General features: G+C 37.7%; 1 protein-coding gene across 3 annotated transcripts in view; it reads left to right on the top strand.

The window, feature by feature from the left end:
• The first annotated feature begins 99 nt into the window (after window positions 1–99).
• Window positions 100–19544, top strand: part of Naalad2 (N-acetylated alpha-linked acidic dipeptidase 2) — a 75588-nt gene continuing 56143 nt past the window's right edge. The window contains exons 1-8 of one of the 3 annotated variants that reach the window (NM_001357399.1): window positions 100–162; window positions 284–410; window positions 9444–9564; window positions 11715–11845; window positions 12482–12593; window positions 16657–16843; window positions 17625–17726; window positions 18905–19030. In NM_001357399.1, coding sequence (NP_001344328.1) covers window positions 9500–9564; window positions 11715–11845; window positions 12482–12593; window positions 16657–16843; window positions 17625–17726; window positions 18905–19030 — 723 coding nt within the window. In that variant the 5' untranslated portion in view covers window positions 100–162; window positions 284–410; window positions 9444–9499. Of the gene's footprint in view, window positions 163–283; window positions 411–5514; window positions 5540–9443; window positions 9565–11601; window positions 11846–12481; window positions 12594–16656; window positions 16844–17624; window positions 17727–18904; window positions 19031–19544 lie in introns of those variants that run through there. The other 2 variants (NM_001357400.1, NM_028279.4) reach the window with 2 other exon arrangements.

Below are 19544 nucleotides of genomic sequence, written 5' to 3'. Positions count from 1 at the left end.
TGGCCCCACAGTGCCTTCACTGGGTTTGTGGGCTTCTTTATGATGCTAGTGATCTGTCTACACAGGGTTGCCTAGTCTACATGTGCTGGTTTAACATTTATCTCCTGGACGAAGCTTTCTCATGAAGGGAGGTGAAGTTTAAAACTAGATCATGAGACTTAGGTACCCACTGTTTCAAGTCTGGGTTTTGATTATAAGTTTAGAGGGAGGCTTTGGAGTGAGCTGATTGTTGCTTTAGAAAGAACATTAACTTTAGTCAAATATGGGTGCTCTCTATATGCAGTAGCTAGAAGAATGCTGGAAATGATGGCAAGCAGTTGTGGTTTGGTTTGCAGAATCCTTCTGAAGGTTTGGATACGAGATGTGAAAGAAACTGAGGAATAGTATGAGAAACTGGAGTCAAAGATGAGGTGAATATTAAACTTAATCCACAGCCTTACCAACCACAGGAAAGGTAACAGAGGATCCCGGTGCTCAGCTTTCAGGAAGGGTACAAACAGAAAGCAAATGTCCAAAAGTGACTTCAAAAGAGACTGCAGAGCAGAAAAACGAGGCAGACCAAAGATCTGTTTCACTTCTGACTTCTGATTAGGACTGAGCAGGAATAGAAAAATGACTGGTATCAAAAGATGGCCTAGTCGGCCATCACTGGAAAGAGAGGCCCATTGGACACGCAAACTTTATATGCCCCAGTACAGGGGAACGCCAGGGCCAAAAAAGGGGGAGTGGGTGGGTAGGGGAGTGGGGGTGGGTGGGTATGGGGGACTTTTGGTATAGCATTGGAAATGTAAATGAGCTAAATACCTAATTAAAAAAAAAAAAAAGAAAAATGACTGGTTAGCTATCTTTCAGGAAATGGTATCATCAAATGAAAATAGATATCAGAAAAAGAGAGTGTTATAGAGGATATAGAGACAGTGTATCACAAGAGTCACTGAAGCAATGTTAGAACACAGAAAGAAAAGGCACCAGGATAGTTAATACTGGCAGAGTCATGGGTAACAGGCTGGATGTATGTGTTAATGGTGAGGGAATAAGGGTGCTAAATTGGAAGGCTGGGTTAAAGGTTGATTTATAAAACATACCAGTATTCTACTTCCAACTGGAATGACTGCTTGACAGCAACCATGAACCAGCCAGGGGAACCCCCTCTCCACTTGAACTAGAGGGTTGTTCCATAATTTCTACATTTATTGTTGAGCAAAGTAATTGTGACATCAGAAGAAATCCATCCAATCATAGTTTCTGCTTTCTCTAAATTCCTTCTCCCTTTTTCTAGTTTTTTTTCTCACTACTTCAATTTCATCTCTCATCTGTCCAATATGTCTCTGTATATTAATCAGTATGCTAGCACTATAACACCTCAATATATGTTTGTAATGAATATTGTACCTAGAGTCCAAGAAGTGCTCAGCTGGAATGCCACTTTTCTCCTGATATTCAAGATACTAAACATTTCGGTTTTGGAAAGTAAGCATTGCTGTCTCAATGACCATATCAGGTGGTCTATGACCATTTCTGTAGAAGTTTTACCTTATGACATCATTAATGGCTTGATATTTGTAATTATAAAGGGAACATCTATAATAAGGCTATATCTTCTAATAAAGGTTAGAATTTAGTGTGTGTGTGTGTGTGTGTGTGTGTGTGTGTGTGTGACAGTCACTGTTGAGACTGTGGATATGACAAGTATCCAGTCACTCAACTCTTTTAATACTTTATAATTTTTATTTTTTTATGTTTTAATTTTTTATTTCTTATTTATTTTTCATTTACTTCTTTTTCTTTTTTTTTTTTTTACTGGTTATTTTCTTTATTTACATTTCAAATGTTGTCCCATTTCCCAGTTTCCTCCACCCCAGAAAGCCCCTATTCCATCTTGCCTCCCCCTGCCTCTATGAGTGTGCTGTCTCACCTGCCCATCCATTCTGACCTCCCTACCCTGGCACTTTCCTACACTGGGTTATTGACCCTTCTCAGGACCAAGGGCCTCTCCTCCCATTGATGTCTGACAAGTCCATCCTCTGCTTCCTATGCTGCTGGAGCCATGGGTCCCTCCATGTGTACCCTTTGGTTGGTGGTTTAGTCCCTGGGAGATCTGGAAGGGGAGGGGATCTGGTTGGTTGATATTGTTTTTCCTATGGGGTTGCAAACTCCTCAGGCTCCTTCATTCCTTTCTATAACTTCTTCATTCGGGACCCAGTGCTCAGTCCAAAGGTTGGCTGAGAGTATCCACCTCTGTATTTGTCAGGCACTGGCAGAGCCTCTCAAGAGACAGCTATACCATGCTCCTTTCAGGAAGCACTTGTTGGCATCAGCAATAGTGTCTCAGTTTGGTCTGTATATGGGATGGATGCCCAGATGGGGCAGTCTCTGGATGGCCTTTACTTCAGTCTCTGCTCCACACTTTGACTTTGTAATTCCTCCCTTGAGTATTTTGTTCCCCCTTCTAAGAAGGACTGAAGCATCTACACTTTGGTCTTCCTTCTTGATCTTCATGTGGCCTGTAAATTTTATCTTGTATATTTCAGAGTTTTTGGGCTAATATCCACTTATCAGTAAGTGTTACCACATGTGTTCTTTTGTGACTTGGTTACCTCACTAAGGATGATATTTTCTGATCCCATCCATTTGCCTAAGAATTTCATGAATTCATTGTTTTTTAATAGCTGAGTAGTACTCCATTGTGTAAATGTACTACATTTCCTGTATCCATTCCTCTGTTGAGGGATATCTGATTTCTTTCCAGCTTTTGGCTATTATAAGTAAGTCTGCTGTGAACATAGTGAAGCATGTGTCCTTGTTATATATTGGAACATCTTTTGGGTATATGCTCAGGAGTGGTATAGCTGGTTTCTCAGGAAGTACCATGTTCAATTTTCTGAGGCACTGCCAGATTGATTTCTACAGTTGTTGTAGCAGATTGCAATCCCACTAGCAATGAAAGAGTGTTCCTCTTTCTCCACATCCTTGCCAGCATCTGCTGTGACCTGAGTTTTTAACATTAGCCATTCTCACTGATGTGAGGTAGAATCTCAGGGTTTATTTGATTTGCATTTCCCTGATGACTAAGGATGTTGAACATTTCTTTAGGTGCTTCTTGGCCATTCAGTATTCCTCAGTTGAGAATTCTTTGTTTAGCTCTCTACCCCATTTTTTTTTTTAACATTTTAAAGGTATGTTTATTAATTCTTTTTTAAAGGTGTTTTTCAAAGCACCTTAAAAAAAGATGCTCCAACAAGTAAAAGGACACATGGCCACTATGTTCATAGCAGCCATACTTATAATAGCCAGAAACTGGAAACAACCCAGATGTCCCTCAACAAAGGAATGGATAGAGGAAATGAGGTACATTTACACAATGGAATACTATTCAGCTATAAATTTTTTTTTGTTCAGCTCTGTACCCCATTTTAATATGGTTATTTATTTCTCTGGAGTCTAGCTTCTTGAGTTCTTTGTATATGTTGGATATTAGCTCTCTATCAGATGTAGGATGGTAAAGATTTTTCCCCAATCTGTTCCTTTGCCTTACAGAAGGTGTGCAATTTTATGTGGTACCATTTGTCAGTTCATATATATATATATATATATATATATATATATATATATGATATTTGTCAATTCCTAAACTTAGATCATAAGCCATGGGTGTTCAAACAGGAAATTTTACCCAGTGCCCATATATTCAAGACCCTTCTCCACTTTCTCTTCTGTTAGTTTTTGTGTATCTGCTTTTATGTTGAGGTCCTTGATCCATTTGGAATTGACATTTGTACAGGGAGATAAGAATGGATCAGCCACCAAACCCAGACAGTATTGCATATGCCAGCAAGATTTTGCTGAAGGGACCCTGATATAGCTGTCTCGTATGAGGCTATGCCAGTGCCTGGCAAAAACTCTATGAAAAATTGAGTTGGAATTTTGATGGGGATTGCATTGAATCTGTAGATTGCATTTGGCAAGATGGATATTTTTACGATATTAATCCTGTCAATCTATGATCATGGGAGATCTTTCCATCTTCTGAGGTCTTTTTCTATTTATTTCTTCAGAGGCTTGAAGTTCATATCATGTAGATCTTTCACTTGTTTGATTAGAGTCACAAGATATTTTATATTCTTTGTGCCTATTGTGAAGGGCATCCTTTTCCTAATTTCTTTCTCACCCTGTTTATCCTTTGAATGTAGGAACGTTCCTAATTTGCTTGAGTTAATTTTATATCCAGCCACTTTCCGGAAGTGGTTTATCAGCTGTAGGAGTTTGCTGGTGGAGTTTTTGGAGTCACTTAAGTATACTATCATCATCTGCAAGTAGTGATATTTTGACTTCTTCCTTTCCAATTTATATCACTCTGAACTTGTTTTGTTGTCTAAATGCTTTTGCTAGAACTTCAAGTACTATATTGAATAGGTAGGGGAGAGGCTGCAGCCTTGTCTAGTCCCTGATTTTAGTGGGATTACATCAAGTTCCTCTCTATTCCGTTTGATGTTGGCTATTGGTTTGCTGTATATTGCTTTTACTATGGTTAGGTATGGAACTTGAAATCCTGGTCTTTCCCAGACTTTTAACATAAAGGGATGTTGACTTTTGTCAAATGCTTTTCCAGCATCTAGTGAAATGATCACGTGGTTTTTTTTCTTTGTGTTTGTTCATGTAGTGGATTACATTGATGGATTTCCTTATATTGAACTATCCCTGCACACCTGGGATAAATCCTACTTGATCATGGGGAATGATCATTCTGATGTGTTCTTGGATTCAGTTTGCAAGAATTTTGTGTATTTTTGCAGCAATATTTACAAGGGAAATTGGGCTGAGGTTGTCCTTCTTTTTTGGGTCTTTGTGAGGTTTTTTTATCAGCATAACTGTGGTTTCATAGAACAAATTGGGTAGTGTTCCTTCTATTTTTATTTTGTGGAGTAGTTTGGAGAGTATTGGTATTAAGTCTTTTTTGAAGGGCTGATAAAATTCTTCACTAAACCCATCTGGTCCTGGACTTTTTTAGGTTGGGAGATTATTAATGACTGTTTCTATTTCTTTAGGGGTTATGGGAATGTTTAAATGCTTTATCTGATCCTGATTTCACTTTGGTATTTGTTATCTGCCTAGAAGATTATCCATTTCATCCAGATTTTCCAGGTTTGTTGAGTATAGGCTTTTGTAGAAGGATCTAATGATTTTTTGAATTTCCTCAGTTTCTGTTGTTATATCTCTCTTTTCATCTCTGATTTTGTTAATTTGGATACTGTCTCTGTGCCCTCTGGCTAATCTGGTTAATGATTTTCTATCTTGTTGATTTTCTCAAAGAACCTGTTCCTGGTTTTGTTGATTCTTTGTACAGGTTTTTTTGTTTTGATTTGATTTGTTTTTTTCTACTTGGTTGATTTTTGACGCTGAGTTTGATTTTTTTTTTTTTTTCCTGCCATCTACTCCTCTTGGGTGTATTTGCTTCTTTTTGTTCTAGAGATTTATTTCAGGTGTGCTGTTAAGCTGTTAGGGTATGCTCTCTCCAGTTTCTTTTTGGAGGCTCTCAGAGGTATGAGTTTTCCTCTTAGGACCACTTTCATTGTGTCCCATAAGTTTGGGTATGTTATACCTTCATTTTCATTAAATTCTAAAGTATCTTTAATTTCTTTCTTTATTTCCTCCTTGACCAAGTTATCATTAAGTAGAGTGTTTTTCAGCTTCGATGTGTATGTAGGCTTTCTGTTATTTCTTTGCTTTTGAAGACCAGCCTTTATTTGTAGTGATCTGATAGGATGCATGGGATTATTTCAATCTTCTTATATCTGTTGAGGTCTGTTTTGTGATGGATTATATAATCAATTTTGGAGAAGTTACCATAAGGTAACTGGGAATAAGGTATATTCTTTTGATTTAGGGTGAAATGTTCCATAGATATCTGTTAAATCTATTTGGTTCATAACTTCTGTTAGTTTCACTGTTCCTCTGTTTAGTTTGTGTTTCCATGATTTGTCCGTTGATGAGAGTGGAGTGTTGAGGGTGTGGTAGCACACACCTTTAATTCCAGCACTCGGGACGCAGAGGCAGGCGGATTTCTGAGTTCAAGGCTAGCCTGGTCTACAAAGTGAATTCCAGGACAGCCAGAACTGCACAGAGAAATCCTGTCTCGAAAAACCAAAAAAAAAAAAAAGAAAAAAAAAGAAAAAAAGAAAAGAGAGTGGAGTGTTGAAGTCTCCCACTCTTATTGTGTGAGGTCTAATGTGTGCTTTGAGCTTTAGTAAAGTTTCTTTTATGAATGTGGGTGCCCTTGCATTTTGAGCATAAATGTTCAGAATTGAGAGTTCTTCTTGGTAGATTTTCCTTTGACCAGTATGAAGTGTCCTTCCTATCCTTTTTGATCCCTTTTGGTTAAAAGTGTATTTTCTCCAATATTAGAATGATTACTCTAGGTTGTTTCTTAGGACCATTTGCTTGGAAGATTGTTTTACAGCCCTTTACTCTGAGGTAGTGTCTGTCTTTGACACTGAGGTGTATTTCCTGCATACAGCAAAATGTTGGGTCCTGTTTACATATCCAGTTTGTTAGTCTATGTCTTTTTATTAGGGAATTGACTCAATTGATGTTGAGATAAGGAAAGTGATAGTTGCTTCCTGTTATATTTTATGTTATTTTTGTTTGTATGTCTATTTTCTTTTGTGTTTGTTGAAAGAAGATTACTTTCTTTGCTTTTTCTAGTGTGTTTCCATCATTGTGTTGGCATTTTCCATTCATTATCTTTTGTATGGCTCTATTTGTGGAAAGATATTGTGTAAATTTGCTTTTGTCATCATGGAATATCTTGGTTTCTCCATCAATGGTAATTGAGAGTTTTGCTGGTATCGTAGCCTGGGCTGGAATTTGTTTTCTTTTAGGGTCTATATGAGATCTGCCCAGGATCTTCTAGCTTTCCTAGTCTCTGGTGAAAAGTCTGGTGTAATTCTGATAGGTCTGCCTTTATATGTTACTTGACCTTTTCCTTTACTGTTTTTGATATTCTTTCTTGTTTTTTGCATTTGATGTTTTGACTCTTATGTGATGGGAGGAATTTATTTTCTGGTCCAGTCTATTTGGAGTTTTGTAGGCCTCTTGTATGGTCATGGGCATCTCTTTCTTTAGGTTAGGGAAGTTTGATTTTTTTGTTTTTTTGTTTTTTTTTTTCTATAATTTTGTTGAAGATATTTACTGGTCCTTTAACTTGGGAGTCTTTACTCTCTTCTGTACCTATTATCCTTAGGTTTGGTCTTCTCCTTATGTCCTGGAATTCCTGGATGTTTTGGGTTAGCACCTTTTTGCATTTTGCATTTTCTTTGACTGTTGTGTCAATGTTTTCTATGGTATCTTCTGCCCTTGAGATTCTCTGTATCTCTTGTATGCTGTTAGTGATGCTTGCATCTATGACTCTTGATCACTTTCCTAGGTTTTCTTTCTCCAGTGTTGTCTCCCTTTGGGATTTCTTTAATGTTTTCATCTCCATTTTTTTGACCCTGGATGGTTTTGTTCAATTCCTTCACCTGTTTGATTGTGTTTCCTATAATTCTTTAAGGAATTTTTGTGTTTCCTCTATATGGGATTCTATCTGTTTAACTGTGTTCTCCTGTATTTCTTTAAGAGAGTTATTTATGTCCTTCTTAAAGTCCTCTGTCATCATCATCATGAGATGTGATTTTAAATGAGAGTCTTACTTTTCTTGTATGTTGGGGTATCTAGAGCTCACTGTGGTGGTAGCACTGTGTTCTGATGGTGCCAAATATCCTTGGTTTCTGTTCCTTATGTTCTTGCTCTTGTTTCTTACCATATAGGTATCTCTGGTGGTAGCTGGTTTTGCTGTGTCTGACTGTGGCTTGTCCCTCCTCTGCTCACAGTTTTGTCAGCACTCTTGGGAGACCAGGTCTCCCCTGGCAGTATTTGGGTACAGGGCTGTGGCATAGGATCAGTTCCAGACATTGTGGCTGCATCCCATTTTTAATAGGGTTATTTCGTTCTCTGGGGTCTAACTTCTTGAGTTCTTTGTATATATTGGATATTAGTCCTCTCTCTAATGCAGGGTTGGTAAAGATCTTTTACCAATCTCTTGGTTGCCATTTTGTCCTATTAACAGTGTTGTTTGCTTTATAGAAGCATAGAAGCTAATCGTTATATATATATATATAATATTTATATATTATATATTATACTAAATATATAATATATTAAATATATACTTAATTATATATTTAATCATATATATTTAATTATATATTTATATATAATTTACATATTTATATATTTAATTATATAATATTAAATATAATAGATTAAATATATATTTAATTACTATTTATATAAAATGTATTATTTACATATAGTTGTTATATATAATATTAAATATGTGTAATATATTAAATATATGTATTTAATATATATTATATTTATATAATATATTTATTATATGTTATGTTATATTTTATATATTATGTATATTATATATTTGTTATATAGTGGATATATTAAATATATAAAAATAATTATAGCTATATACTCAATATATAGCTATAATTATTATATATAATATATTAAATATATATAGCTTCATTCATACACATTTCACATTGGCTTTGGTCTTGGTTTAACAATAGCATCTATGTTTTTCAGACTAGATTGGAATTCATTACCTAGCCCAGAATGTCTTTCAAGTTTTTATGGTAAACCTCCTCTCAGCCCCTTGAGTCTTGGTATTAAATTAAACCATAGGGGTCCCCACCTTCTGTCCTTTGGTAGGGTGCTAGTATCTGCATCTGACTCTTTCAAGCTGCTTGTTAGGCCTCTCAGAGGGCAGCCATGCTAGAAACAGTGTCAGACCCGGGGTCTCCCCTTAAGCTGGATCCCGATTTGGGCCTGTCACTGGACCTCCTTTCTTTCAGGCTTTTCTCCACTTTTTTCCCTTTAGACAGGAACAATTCTGGGTCAGAGCTTTCCACTGTAGGATGACAACCCCATCCTTTTACTTGATGTCCTCTACTCTACAAGTTCCCCCTCCCCACTGTAGAGCACTTCATCCCTTAGAGTCCTGAGAGACTCTCAACTCTCAGGTTTCTGGTACATTCTAGAGGGTTCCCCACCTCCTACCTGTTGCCTGTTACCATTCTTTCTGTTGCCTCTCAGGGCTTCAGTCCTGCCCCCCCCCATTTCCCCCCCTGCCCCCCCCAGCCAATACCTGATCATGTTCCCTATTTCTCCTCCCTGTCCCATCTCCCACCCAACTCCTCCCTTCCTTTACCCTCACCCCATGTTTGCTTTCTTCTCCCTCTCAAGTGTTATTGAGGCATCTGAGGGGAAAAGCTTGTTAAAGGTTAGCAAAGAGCAATAATATCTGCCAAGATGCCAATAATTAGCAAGAGTTACTTGACAGCAGCCTTTTGTGAAACACTTAACAAAGCTGAACTTTTGAATGCTTACAGATTCCATATTAATAAAAGGCCAAAGACTCTGGAACCAGCCAATCACACTTTTTACAATGGATTTTAAGGACTCAGACTGCAGATGCCGTCTGATAGGGCATCGACAACGTTCCTATTGCAGGTAATACTGTTTTTCTTTAGAACTTGTTATATGAAATCATTTTTTCAGTGCTTACTTTATCAGTCCACCATCGGTCTGGTAATGGTAGGTATCCCATCCTTAAGAATTTGTACAATGTGCATCATTCTATAACTCTTTAATAAATGCTGACTAAATTATTCTAAAAGATTCCAATTTTAATTTTGGAAGATCAATAAAATTGACAAACTAATAAATGATGTATCAATTTCTCCTGTCTGTCAAAATTGAGACAGGATGGGAAGCATTAACATTTGAAAGTAATTAAGTTATTTTAATCATTAGTTTCTACCTTTCCTCTCTTATAGTATTTTTGTGTACTTTTAGCTAAAGCCAACAGTCTGGAAACTAACAAATTATTTAATCAATTCTTGAAATGTTTATGTGGGATACAAAAAACATTTGATACTATTTGTGAATGGGGGTGATTCCTATCCCACCTGTTACAAAAGTTATTTAAAATTATATATTTATCTGGGCATAGTAGTGCATGCCTTTGTTCTCAGCATGTAAGAGGCAAAGGCAGGCAGATGTTAAGTTCAAGGACTACCTGGTCTATAAGTTCCAGGACAGAGAAACCTTGTCTCAAAAAAAAAAAAAAAAAATCAAAAACAAACAAAACAAACAATGCCCCTCCTCCTCTAAACCTTATATTTTTTATTAATGTAACAGATAAAATCAACAATTCCAATATGAAAAAATTATTTATTATTCATGTTTTACAAATGACAAAAATTCATATGTTGAAAATTATTTTGTCTGCTCTGTGGCAGTATATCTTAAGTTATATATGAGGAGTATATCTACATGGCAATCTGTTGCATCTTTGAAATAATTTTATTTTAATTTTCTATGTATTCACCTACTTGTAGGAGAGTTAAATTTGATATAATAATATATTTTTTTAACAGTGTTCACTTGCAAATAAGAATATCAGAGGTATTGGTTTAGTATTGTCCAAAGAGCCAGTATTAAAGGAGCTGATGTTACCAGGGGCTTTAAACTTTATAAACATTCAAAAATAAGTTGTCAGGCCTCGGGATGTGGTGAAATGGGTACAAGGCACATCAGTCATGGAAAAAGACTTGGGTTCACTTCCCAGAGCCATGTGCACTGTGTTTGGTGCCTCACTCCTTGAGAGTTCTACGTTGTCCTTGTTGGTTTGCCAAAGTTTCCAAAGAAAAGCTATCTTGCAGAGCTATCAAAAGTGACAACCAAGAAAAACACATTAGGAGCTTCCAGAAACGTACTGGAAGCAAGGTGCCTTTTCCAAGGCCATTAGGTATTGCTCAGGATGCAGAGAAGGGCAGGACATAGCCTAGAGATGCCATTGCTTTCGATGTCCACTCAGGAATTTAGTTTTGGTTGCAAAATCACTTCTGGTCTGGGCTGAAAAGTCAGTTATAATTTGTTAGAATGTTCCCTTTGAGTGAGAGAGAAACAGAAATTCTATTTGCAAGACCTGCTATTTTGAGAACATTCTAAACCCCTTTAAAGGAAAATGCTTTTTAATTTTAACAGAGAGACAGGGACAAGGTTAGGAGTGAGGTTTTGAATTTGCTGCATTAAATAATGCAAGGCCCTTGGGAAGATGAATTTTGTGCATTAGCAGCTGCAATATTGCAGTGAGGTTTGTTTTTTTAGAAATCTGCTATAAAAGCACAGAAATGTGGGGTTTTGTCCAGTGCGTGGGATTTGGGGTCGGGATGGGAGTAGGATTGGGGTGGTGTTGGGATGAGATGAGGCCTGAGATAAACTCTTAATCTCTGGAGTTTGGTTTTAATATAATTTGAGGCACCAGGTTGTTACTGAAGCAATCGAGGACACACTATCCCCTGATGTGAGCGGGTATCTATTGGAACAGAGAATCTGGAAGCTGAATAAGGAACACTTGTGTGAGCTTTGCAGTGAAAACACCATTCTTGAGATGCAGTTGACAAAAGGCCCTGATTTCTGTTTAGGAAATAATCAGAGCTCTTGGTAGCAGCTCCGCCTGCTGCCCTGCCTTCCACTGCAGGCAGACTCAACAGGAAGCAGCCTGCTCCCCCGGGGCTTCCAACTCCTCTCTAGAGTTTCCCTTGTCTCTGGATCTTTGCAAAATTCCTCTTCTCATCTTAGCTATCCATCTGCAGCCCCCAGGCCTGCAGTTGCAGTCAGAGGTACTCCCTGACCCAAAAAGGCATGGCAAGGCCTAGGCATCTCCGTGGCTTGGGAATGTGCATTACCGCGGTGCTGGCCTCCTTCATCGCTGGCTTTACTGTGGGTAAGTGTGAAAGCAAGGACGAGGAGACCTCATCGCAGGGAGGAGAAGCCCAGGGTGGAGGGCTGGGATGTGTTCGGAGGAGTTCCCAAAAGATTACAGCAAAAGTAGAGAGCAAATACAATGAAGTTCGGGCGGAATTCAACTTTATTAAGGATCTTTTGAGTGTAGACTACTGCTGTGGCCTGCTGAGATTACTCGAGCTGTCATTATCTATGGGGTTGGAAAAAACATAACTTAATTTCCAAGTAATTATGGATTGAAACCGTTGTTCTAATGAATGTTTTGGGAGTGCTCCTTCTGTGTCAGGAAGAGCCGGAAATGCGGTGCTTCGAGAATTCATAGCACGAGAAAAAGAAAGGTTCTTAAGTAAACCTATTATATTATGTATGAGAATTTTTAAAAGTTTTCTGCAATTAGTATGTTTGTTGTTGTTGTTTTGGTTTGGTTTTTGTTTTTTTCCCCCAAGCCTGCACAATGATCTGTTGGTTATTATTGATTATGTTCTTTTTAAATTTGGTGTCTCCTTTAATAGTCAGAAGCAATTAATGTGCACGTGTTTGTGTGTTTTTATGTGTGTATCTCTGTGAGATGTTTGTGTGTACCTGTAATTCCACTCCACCTGTCCCCCTCCCCCAGGCTGGTTTATTAAGCCTCTCAAAGAAACAACTACTTCTGCTGGTTATCATCAAAGTATACAACAGAAACTCCTATCTGAAATGAAAGCTGAAAACATTAGATCATTTCTTCGGTAAGTTTCTTTTGCATTTTTATCTTAGAAATGGTGTTTTTTTGCATGAGCAAGCGTATTAAAACTTGACCAACCTTTATTTATATGTAAAATTATAAATTGCTTATCAGTTCATCGATTTTTAAAATGTGTCTATATCACTGGGGATGAAAGCCACGGCCTGTTGTAGAGAAGCCTTTTCTCCTAACTTCATCCTACAGAAAAGTATCTGGTTGCTGTATTTACAGACATTTCACTTCATGTAACCTTGCACTGGAATTGAATGGCATTGTTTTGTTCCTTGTATATTGGATTTAATCACCATTCTGGATTAAATTAGAAAAATCTTGTTCTCCTCAAAATCTCTTCCTTTACTGCATTCTGCAGGGAAGAGATGGGACACTGGAAGACTAATGACTTAGTAGAAAGGAGACCGGTCTTTCTGGTTGTGATTGTCTTACATTTTTTCTCATCTTGGCAAATTTATTTTTGTTTAAACACAGCACTAACTCACAAAAATAAAGATAATGTAAACTTTTTTAGCTTCTCTTTGAAGATAGTTACTATAACATGTTGTGTTCAGGCTACTTCAGAATAGAGTGTCACTAACAAATCAGATTTATTGAATTATAATTTACATAAACTATAGCTTCAAAACCTATGATTTCAGAGATTTTACAGATGTGTTATAGTAAATGAACCACATGTCCTACTAGGATCTTTCTTTTCTCTAGTCATTAGTCCAAGAAGGGATATGAGATACACTTGAGCTTCATGAAAGGTGAGAGAAGCTGTTGAAGGAAAAATGCAAGAGAGAATGCTGTGTATTTGTAGTTTACTGTTCAATTTGGACCATGAGGGGAAACTCGATTGTTACAGTCGGCTTTGTTTTCTTCTGTTTCACTTCTGTGTTTCACTTCATTGAGCCCTCTCCTCTAGAAGATGAGAAGTACACACTTGTGACCAACTGCCTCTCCCCATTTAAACAAATGCAATGAGTTTTTTTCTAATTGCAAAAATAGTCCATTGTAGAAAGTAACACAAAAATGAACTATTGTCATAGAAAAATTTCTATTGTTGTGATAAAAGACCATTAGTAGAAGTCACTTGGTGAGGAAGGGCTTTCTTCATCTTAGAGGAGATGAGGTGAGTCAGGTTAGGAACTCCAGGGAGGAACCTGGTAGCAGAAACCAAAGTACAAATCATGAATGAGGTTTGCCAGCTTCCTCCCCCTGGATTTCTCACTTTGCTTCTTATTGATTTCAATACCACCTGCCCAGGAATGGCACTGCCCACAGTGGCTAGTGCCCTTCTCCCCATTTCAATCATTAGTCAAGAAAATGACTCACAGAATTGCCTCCACTCCAGTCTGATGGAGGCAATTTCTCAGTTGAGATTACCTGGTCTAGATGACTCTAGGTTGTCAAGTTGAAAACAAAACAAAAAACAAAGCAAGAAATCCCACCTCTAATGTGGTGGTTTGAGTAGGTATTCTCCCCTCCCCCGCACCAGACTCATGTGTTTGAATGCTTACGCCACAGGGAGTGGCACCATTAGGAGGTATGGCCTTGTTGGAGAAAGTGTTCCACTATGAAGATAGACTTTGAAGTCCTGTATGCTCAAGTTCAGCCCAGTGTGGAAATACAATTCTTTTCTGCTGCCTTTGGATCAGCTCCCAGCTCCCTTTCCACAATCACTTCTGCCTGGGTTCTGCTATGCATCCCTCCATGATGATAATGGATTAAAGTTCTGAAACTGTAAGCCAGCAGCAATTAAATGTTGTCCTTTATAAGAGTTGCTCTGGCTGGGCGGTGGTGATGCACGCCTCCCAGCACTTGGGAGGCAGAGGCAGGCAGATTTCTGAGCTCAAGGCCAGCCTGGTCTACAAAGTGAGTTCCAGGACAGCCAGGGCTACACAGAGAAACCCTGTCTTGAAAAACAAACAAACAAAAAACCCAAACAACAACAACAAAAAAAAAAAGAGTTGCTCTGGCCCCAGGGAATAGGATCTCCTGGCAGGGGGCAGTGTGGGGACATCCCTTGGGAAACAGGGGAAAGGAGGAATGGGATAAGGAACTGTTGGAGGTCAGACTGGGAGGGGGTCATCAATGAAGTATAAATAAAATTAATTGAAAAAAAAAAAGAGTTGCTCTGGTCATGGTGTGTCTTCCCAGCAATAAAACTCTAAGACACCTAACCAACACAATTCTATAAAGTAGACATTAAAAATACCAAGCGTCAATGTTTTTTCCTCTAGTTGTAAGATAACTTGTCTTAACTCATTTGTACTTTAAAAAAATATTTGATATATTAAACATCTGTAGCCTGTAGTTTTTACTTAATGATGTGGAGAAAGAAAGTTTTCTAGAACTTGATATTTAAGATTTTTGTGGGTTGATAGTAATTTTCAGATAGCCTAGGTAAACTATTCAAGTACATGAAGAAATATTTACGTGTGGGAAGAAGGCCTCTTTCAAAGGCTAAAAAGGCTGAAAAGGGAAGAAAGCGGAAATAGCCACTGCTATTGAGCAGAAGCTGTGAGCATAGTAACAGTTACTATGGCTGAAAGGTGGAAGGATGGAGCAGATATATTTTGGGATTTGAACATTATAGTTTACAACATACAAGACTGTCCAAGCATCACAAGCAATGGTATAAGGTCACATTAACTATTGAGAAATACTATTTTTCTGAGTCAGAAAGTTATAATTTTAGGTGTGAGCCCAAGCATTTATTAGCTGTAAAACTATGAACTACTTTCCCAGTTCCTTTATTTGCAAAATAGTGGAAAGAAAGAAGGGCTGTGAGGATGGAGCTGAAATGTGAAAGTGTACATACAGGGTTTTCACTGAAAATTCACCTTCGTGTCCATGGATTTGGTTTGTTGTGGTTTTGTTTTGTTTGGCAATGGGTTATCCTTTAGTTATCTTTGAAATTAATTTACAATGTTGTTTATTTGTTCCATACCGATGTAAGTGGGAAAGAAAAGAAACTTTTAAACCTATTATTCATCTAAAGCAGAGTAAATCTCACCAATAGCTTCACTGTGTTTCTTGGGTCATTAAGATGCTGTGGCTTGATTTACACCCAAAACTATGAAAACATCCTACAAAAGCAGAACAGCAGATTTGTGTTTCTCATGTCATGAATAAGACCTTAACATTAGAAAATACAAAAGTTCATGGACCTTAATTTCAATGAAATGAATACAGTGCTACCTGCGTGTTACAGTCGACAGAAACATCTCTGCCAAATGCAGAGCACCTGGCTGGCTCTGGGCAAACATTATGACTTCTCCCTCAAAATGTTACACATAAACACAAGGGTGTTGCATCCTTGCTTCAGAGCTGTGACATTCTTAAAGGGGTCTTTTTACATTTGGCACATTTGGTCCTGTGCTATTATTTTGTTTTGTTTGGTTTTTACAATGGATGATGTTTTTTCTAGAGGAAGGATAACATGGATATTGTAGTTGTGCTTAATTACTTTAAATAGTCTAGCTCTCTCTTCTTCTCCTCCTCTTCTTCTTCTTCTTCTTCTTCTTCTTCTTCTTCTTCTTCTTCTTCTTCTTCTTCTTCTTCTTCTTCTCCCCCCCCCCCTCTCTCTCTCTCTCTCTCTCTCTCTCTGTCTGCGTATACTTTTTCTGTTTCTCTCTCCCTCTCCCACTGTCCCCCATAGGAAATGCCTTAGCCTCAGTCCTTGGGACCAGAGAACTTGCTTGCCAGAGAGCAGCTTCCCAATAAACCTGCCTTTAAAAAAAAATTTTTTTTTTTTTACTTATTTTATATATGTGAGTACTGTAGCTATCTTCAGACACACCAGAAGGGAGGCATCAGATCCTATTACAGCTGGTTGTGAGCCACCATGTGGTTGCTGGGAGTTGAACTCAGGATGTCTGGAAAAGCAATCAGTACTCTTAAGTGCTAAGCCATCTATCCAGCCCCCTAAACGTGCCTTTAATATTAAAAAAAAAAGGCATGTCCAAAAATTAATATATCCAGGTAAGATTTTTTCTATGTCTGACATGTAATTGATACTTGACTGACTGCTCTCTTAATTCTTACTTTTATTCCTCTCATTTTAGTTCCTTTACAAAACTTCCCCATCTGGCAGGAACGGAACAAAATTTACTTCTTGCCAAGAAAATCCAAACACAGTGGAAGAAATTTGGATTAGATTCAGCTAACCTGGTTCATTACGATGTTCTCTTGTCTTATCCAAATGAGACCAATGCAAACTATGTATCCATTGTGGATGAGCATGGAGTTGAGGTGATGTAGCATTATTGAGAGTTTTCATATGTCATAATGTCTGGTTTGCACTTTGCCTTTGTGACAGGATCTCACCTTTTAGCTCTTGCTGGGCAGAAATCTGCTGCATGAACCAGACTGCCTCCAAATTAGTGGCAATCCTCTTGTCTCTGCTTCTTGAGTTCTGGGATTACAGGTGCACACAGTCATGCATAGTTCATTGCTTGCTTCTTGGCTTCTTTATTGATTGGAGTGCCGAGTCAAGTAGCCTTAGAATTGTGTTATTAGTGCAGTACCACTTATGTAATTCAGAAAAGTTGATACACTGCCAACTCCTCAGTGTCTATTCCTGTTAAGTGTGGTAAACTTTCTCAGGCCACGATGAAGATTTAGATATAGCTCTTTTTCTTTAAGTAAGGTGAGGCATACAAAGGGATACATCATTTAAAATCAGTAGAGTAAGTGCTGGGGATAAAGAACTAAGGTTCATCATCTACATAGGAACAGGTCATTTAGACTAAAAAGGGAGATAAAAGGTGTTCCTGTAGGAATTCATATATGACCCAAAATAGAGAATAAGAGTTTAACCACATGAAATGCAAGCCAGGTAAGAGAATTCTAGTCCGAGGAAATCACTGGACATGCATAATGATGTACAACCTGCTCACTGTTGTCAGTAGGGTTTGTCTATTTATGTCTTACGATATGCAATCCCAAGTGTAACTCGGGGGCAATATGGGCAGCACCTTACTTGTGATCTGGGATTGTTCCATGTAACATAACCTGTTTGAATTCTTGCTAGATTTTTAAAACATCATACCTTGAACCACCACCAGATGGATATGAGAATGTTACAAACATCATACCACCATACAATGCGTTTTCAGCCAGCGGCATGCCGGAGGTAAAAAGCTACAGTTTTAAAGAAGCATTGCTCTGCATCTTTCTTTGCATATGAAAGCCTGTGAACAGAAATATGACTGAGGAAACTTCATATGGAGGCTGAATATGTGTATTCATTGTTGTTCAGTATTATGAACATCTTCAAATATTAAAAACTTTCTTTTTTTTAGTTATAAAAATGAACATAAGGAAAAGGAAAAGGAAAGCAAACAAATTCCCTAAAAGATACCGCTCCAAGAAGCAACAGAGTTAAGGAATATATTTAGTTTCAGCACCTTTCCCCACTTATTACAACGTGAATTTTAAATTATTTTTATCCATCCATATTTGTAATTCATACTATAGATCTTCTTAAAATAATGTTGTAGTTGGAAATTAAACATTTGGAATTTTAGGAGCCATCTCCAATTAATAGCTACTTGCAAATGAAAAATAGTTTTTATTTCTGTTAAAATCTTACTGAGGAACAAACCTCACTTAAGGTTGGCTGCATGCCCAGTAGTAGATTGGGACTACAAAACCTTACAGGTCCATTCCATGTATAGTATGGCTTTCTGTTTTGTGTTTAGATGCAATTCCTGTGTGTACAAGTGTATGTATCTCTGTATCTATATGCATTTATTGTGCTTTTTCTTTGCTCTTTTTGCTGTTTTGTTGTTTTATGCTATTCTGGTTTGCTTGTTCTATTTTATCTTACTGAGTTTTATGTTATTATTATTCCTTAGATGCTTGTTTGTTTTCTTTTTTTAAAAAAAATTGTATTAGGTATTTTCTTCATTTATATTTCAAATGTCCCAAAAGTCCCCCACACCCACACACTCCTACCTTTTGGCCCTGGAGGGGTCTGCAACCCCATGGGTGGAACAACAATATGAACTAACCAGTACCCCCGGAGCTCATGTCTCTAGCTGCATATGTATCAAAAGATGGCCTAGTCGGCCACCGTTGGGAAGAAAGGCCCTTGGTCTTGCAAACTTTATATGCCTCAGTACAGGGGAACACTTGTTTGTTTTCTAAGGAGAGAGAAAGTGTGTGCATCTAGATGGGAGGGGAGATGGGGAAGAATGGGAAAGAAGAGGGAGAAGGAAAATTGTAATTAGAATACGTTATGTGAAAAAAATATTTAAAATTTTGAAAATAGAAGGCAGCAGCATATGTAACTTTCCCATTTCCCTGTAGGGAGAGCTTGTGTATGTCAACTACGCTCGTACTGAGGACTTCTTCAAACTAGAAAGAGAAATGAACATCAACTGCACTGGCAAGATTGTTATCGCAAGATATGGGAAGATCTTTAGAGGAAACAAAGTACAGTATTATTCTTTCTGGAGGGAAGGGGAGAGGTTTGATCTCACAAGTGTAAATGGTCAGTTATATTCACTCTCTGAAGATGCTCTTAATTTTGTTTATTGTTTTGGTTGTTCTCCCTGGGTACACAGAAGACTTTATTTTTATATAACTTGATATTTCCTGAAAGAAAATTATTTTTATTAGCAAAATAGTATTTGCTTTTTAAAAGTCAATTGGAGAAAATCTATATCAGTAAAAAGGAACACTTCCTCTGTACTACCCAACTTAATTTTCTAATATAGTCAATTTTAGTCACCCTCTCCCTATTTAATTCTCTGAATTTTAAATATGTTCACATGCACACTTTATGCAGTCATTATGATTAGACTTTAAAGAGGCCTTGATACACTCTCTGTTCTTTAACAGTGTTCTCACTCAGCTGTTCATGACATAACCATGTAAACACACTGAGGACTGTACAGTATAGTAGCTGCTAAGTGGCTGGGGTACTAACTCCACACCTGGCCCAGGT

The sequence above is a fragment of the Mus musculus genome, chromosome 9 (assembly GCF_000001635.26).
Source record: "Mus musculus strain C57BL/6J chromosome 9, GRCm38.p6 C57BL/6J".
In the NCBI taxonomy this organism is placed as follows: Eukaryota; Metazoa; Chordata; class Mammalia; order Rodentia; family Muridae; genus Mus; species Mus musculus.
Note: the sequence above shows the minus strand (reverse complement) of the source record. Positions and strands in the feature narration are given on the sequence as shown.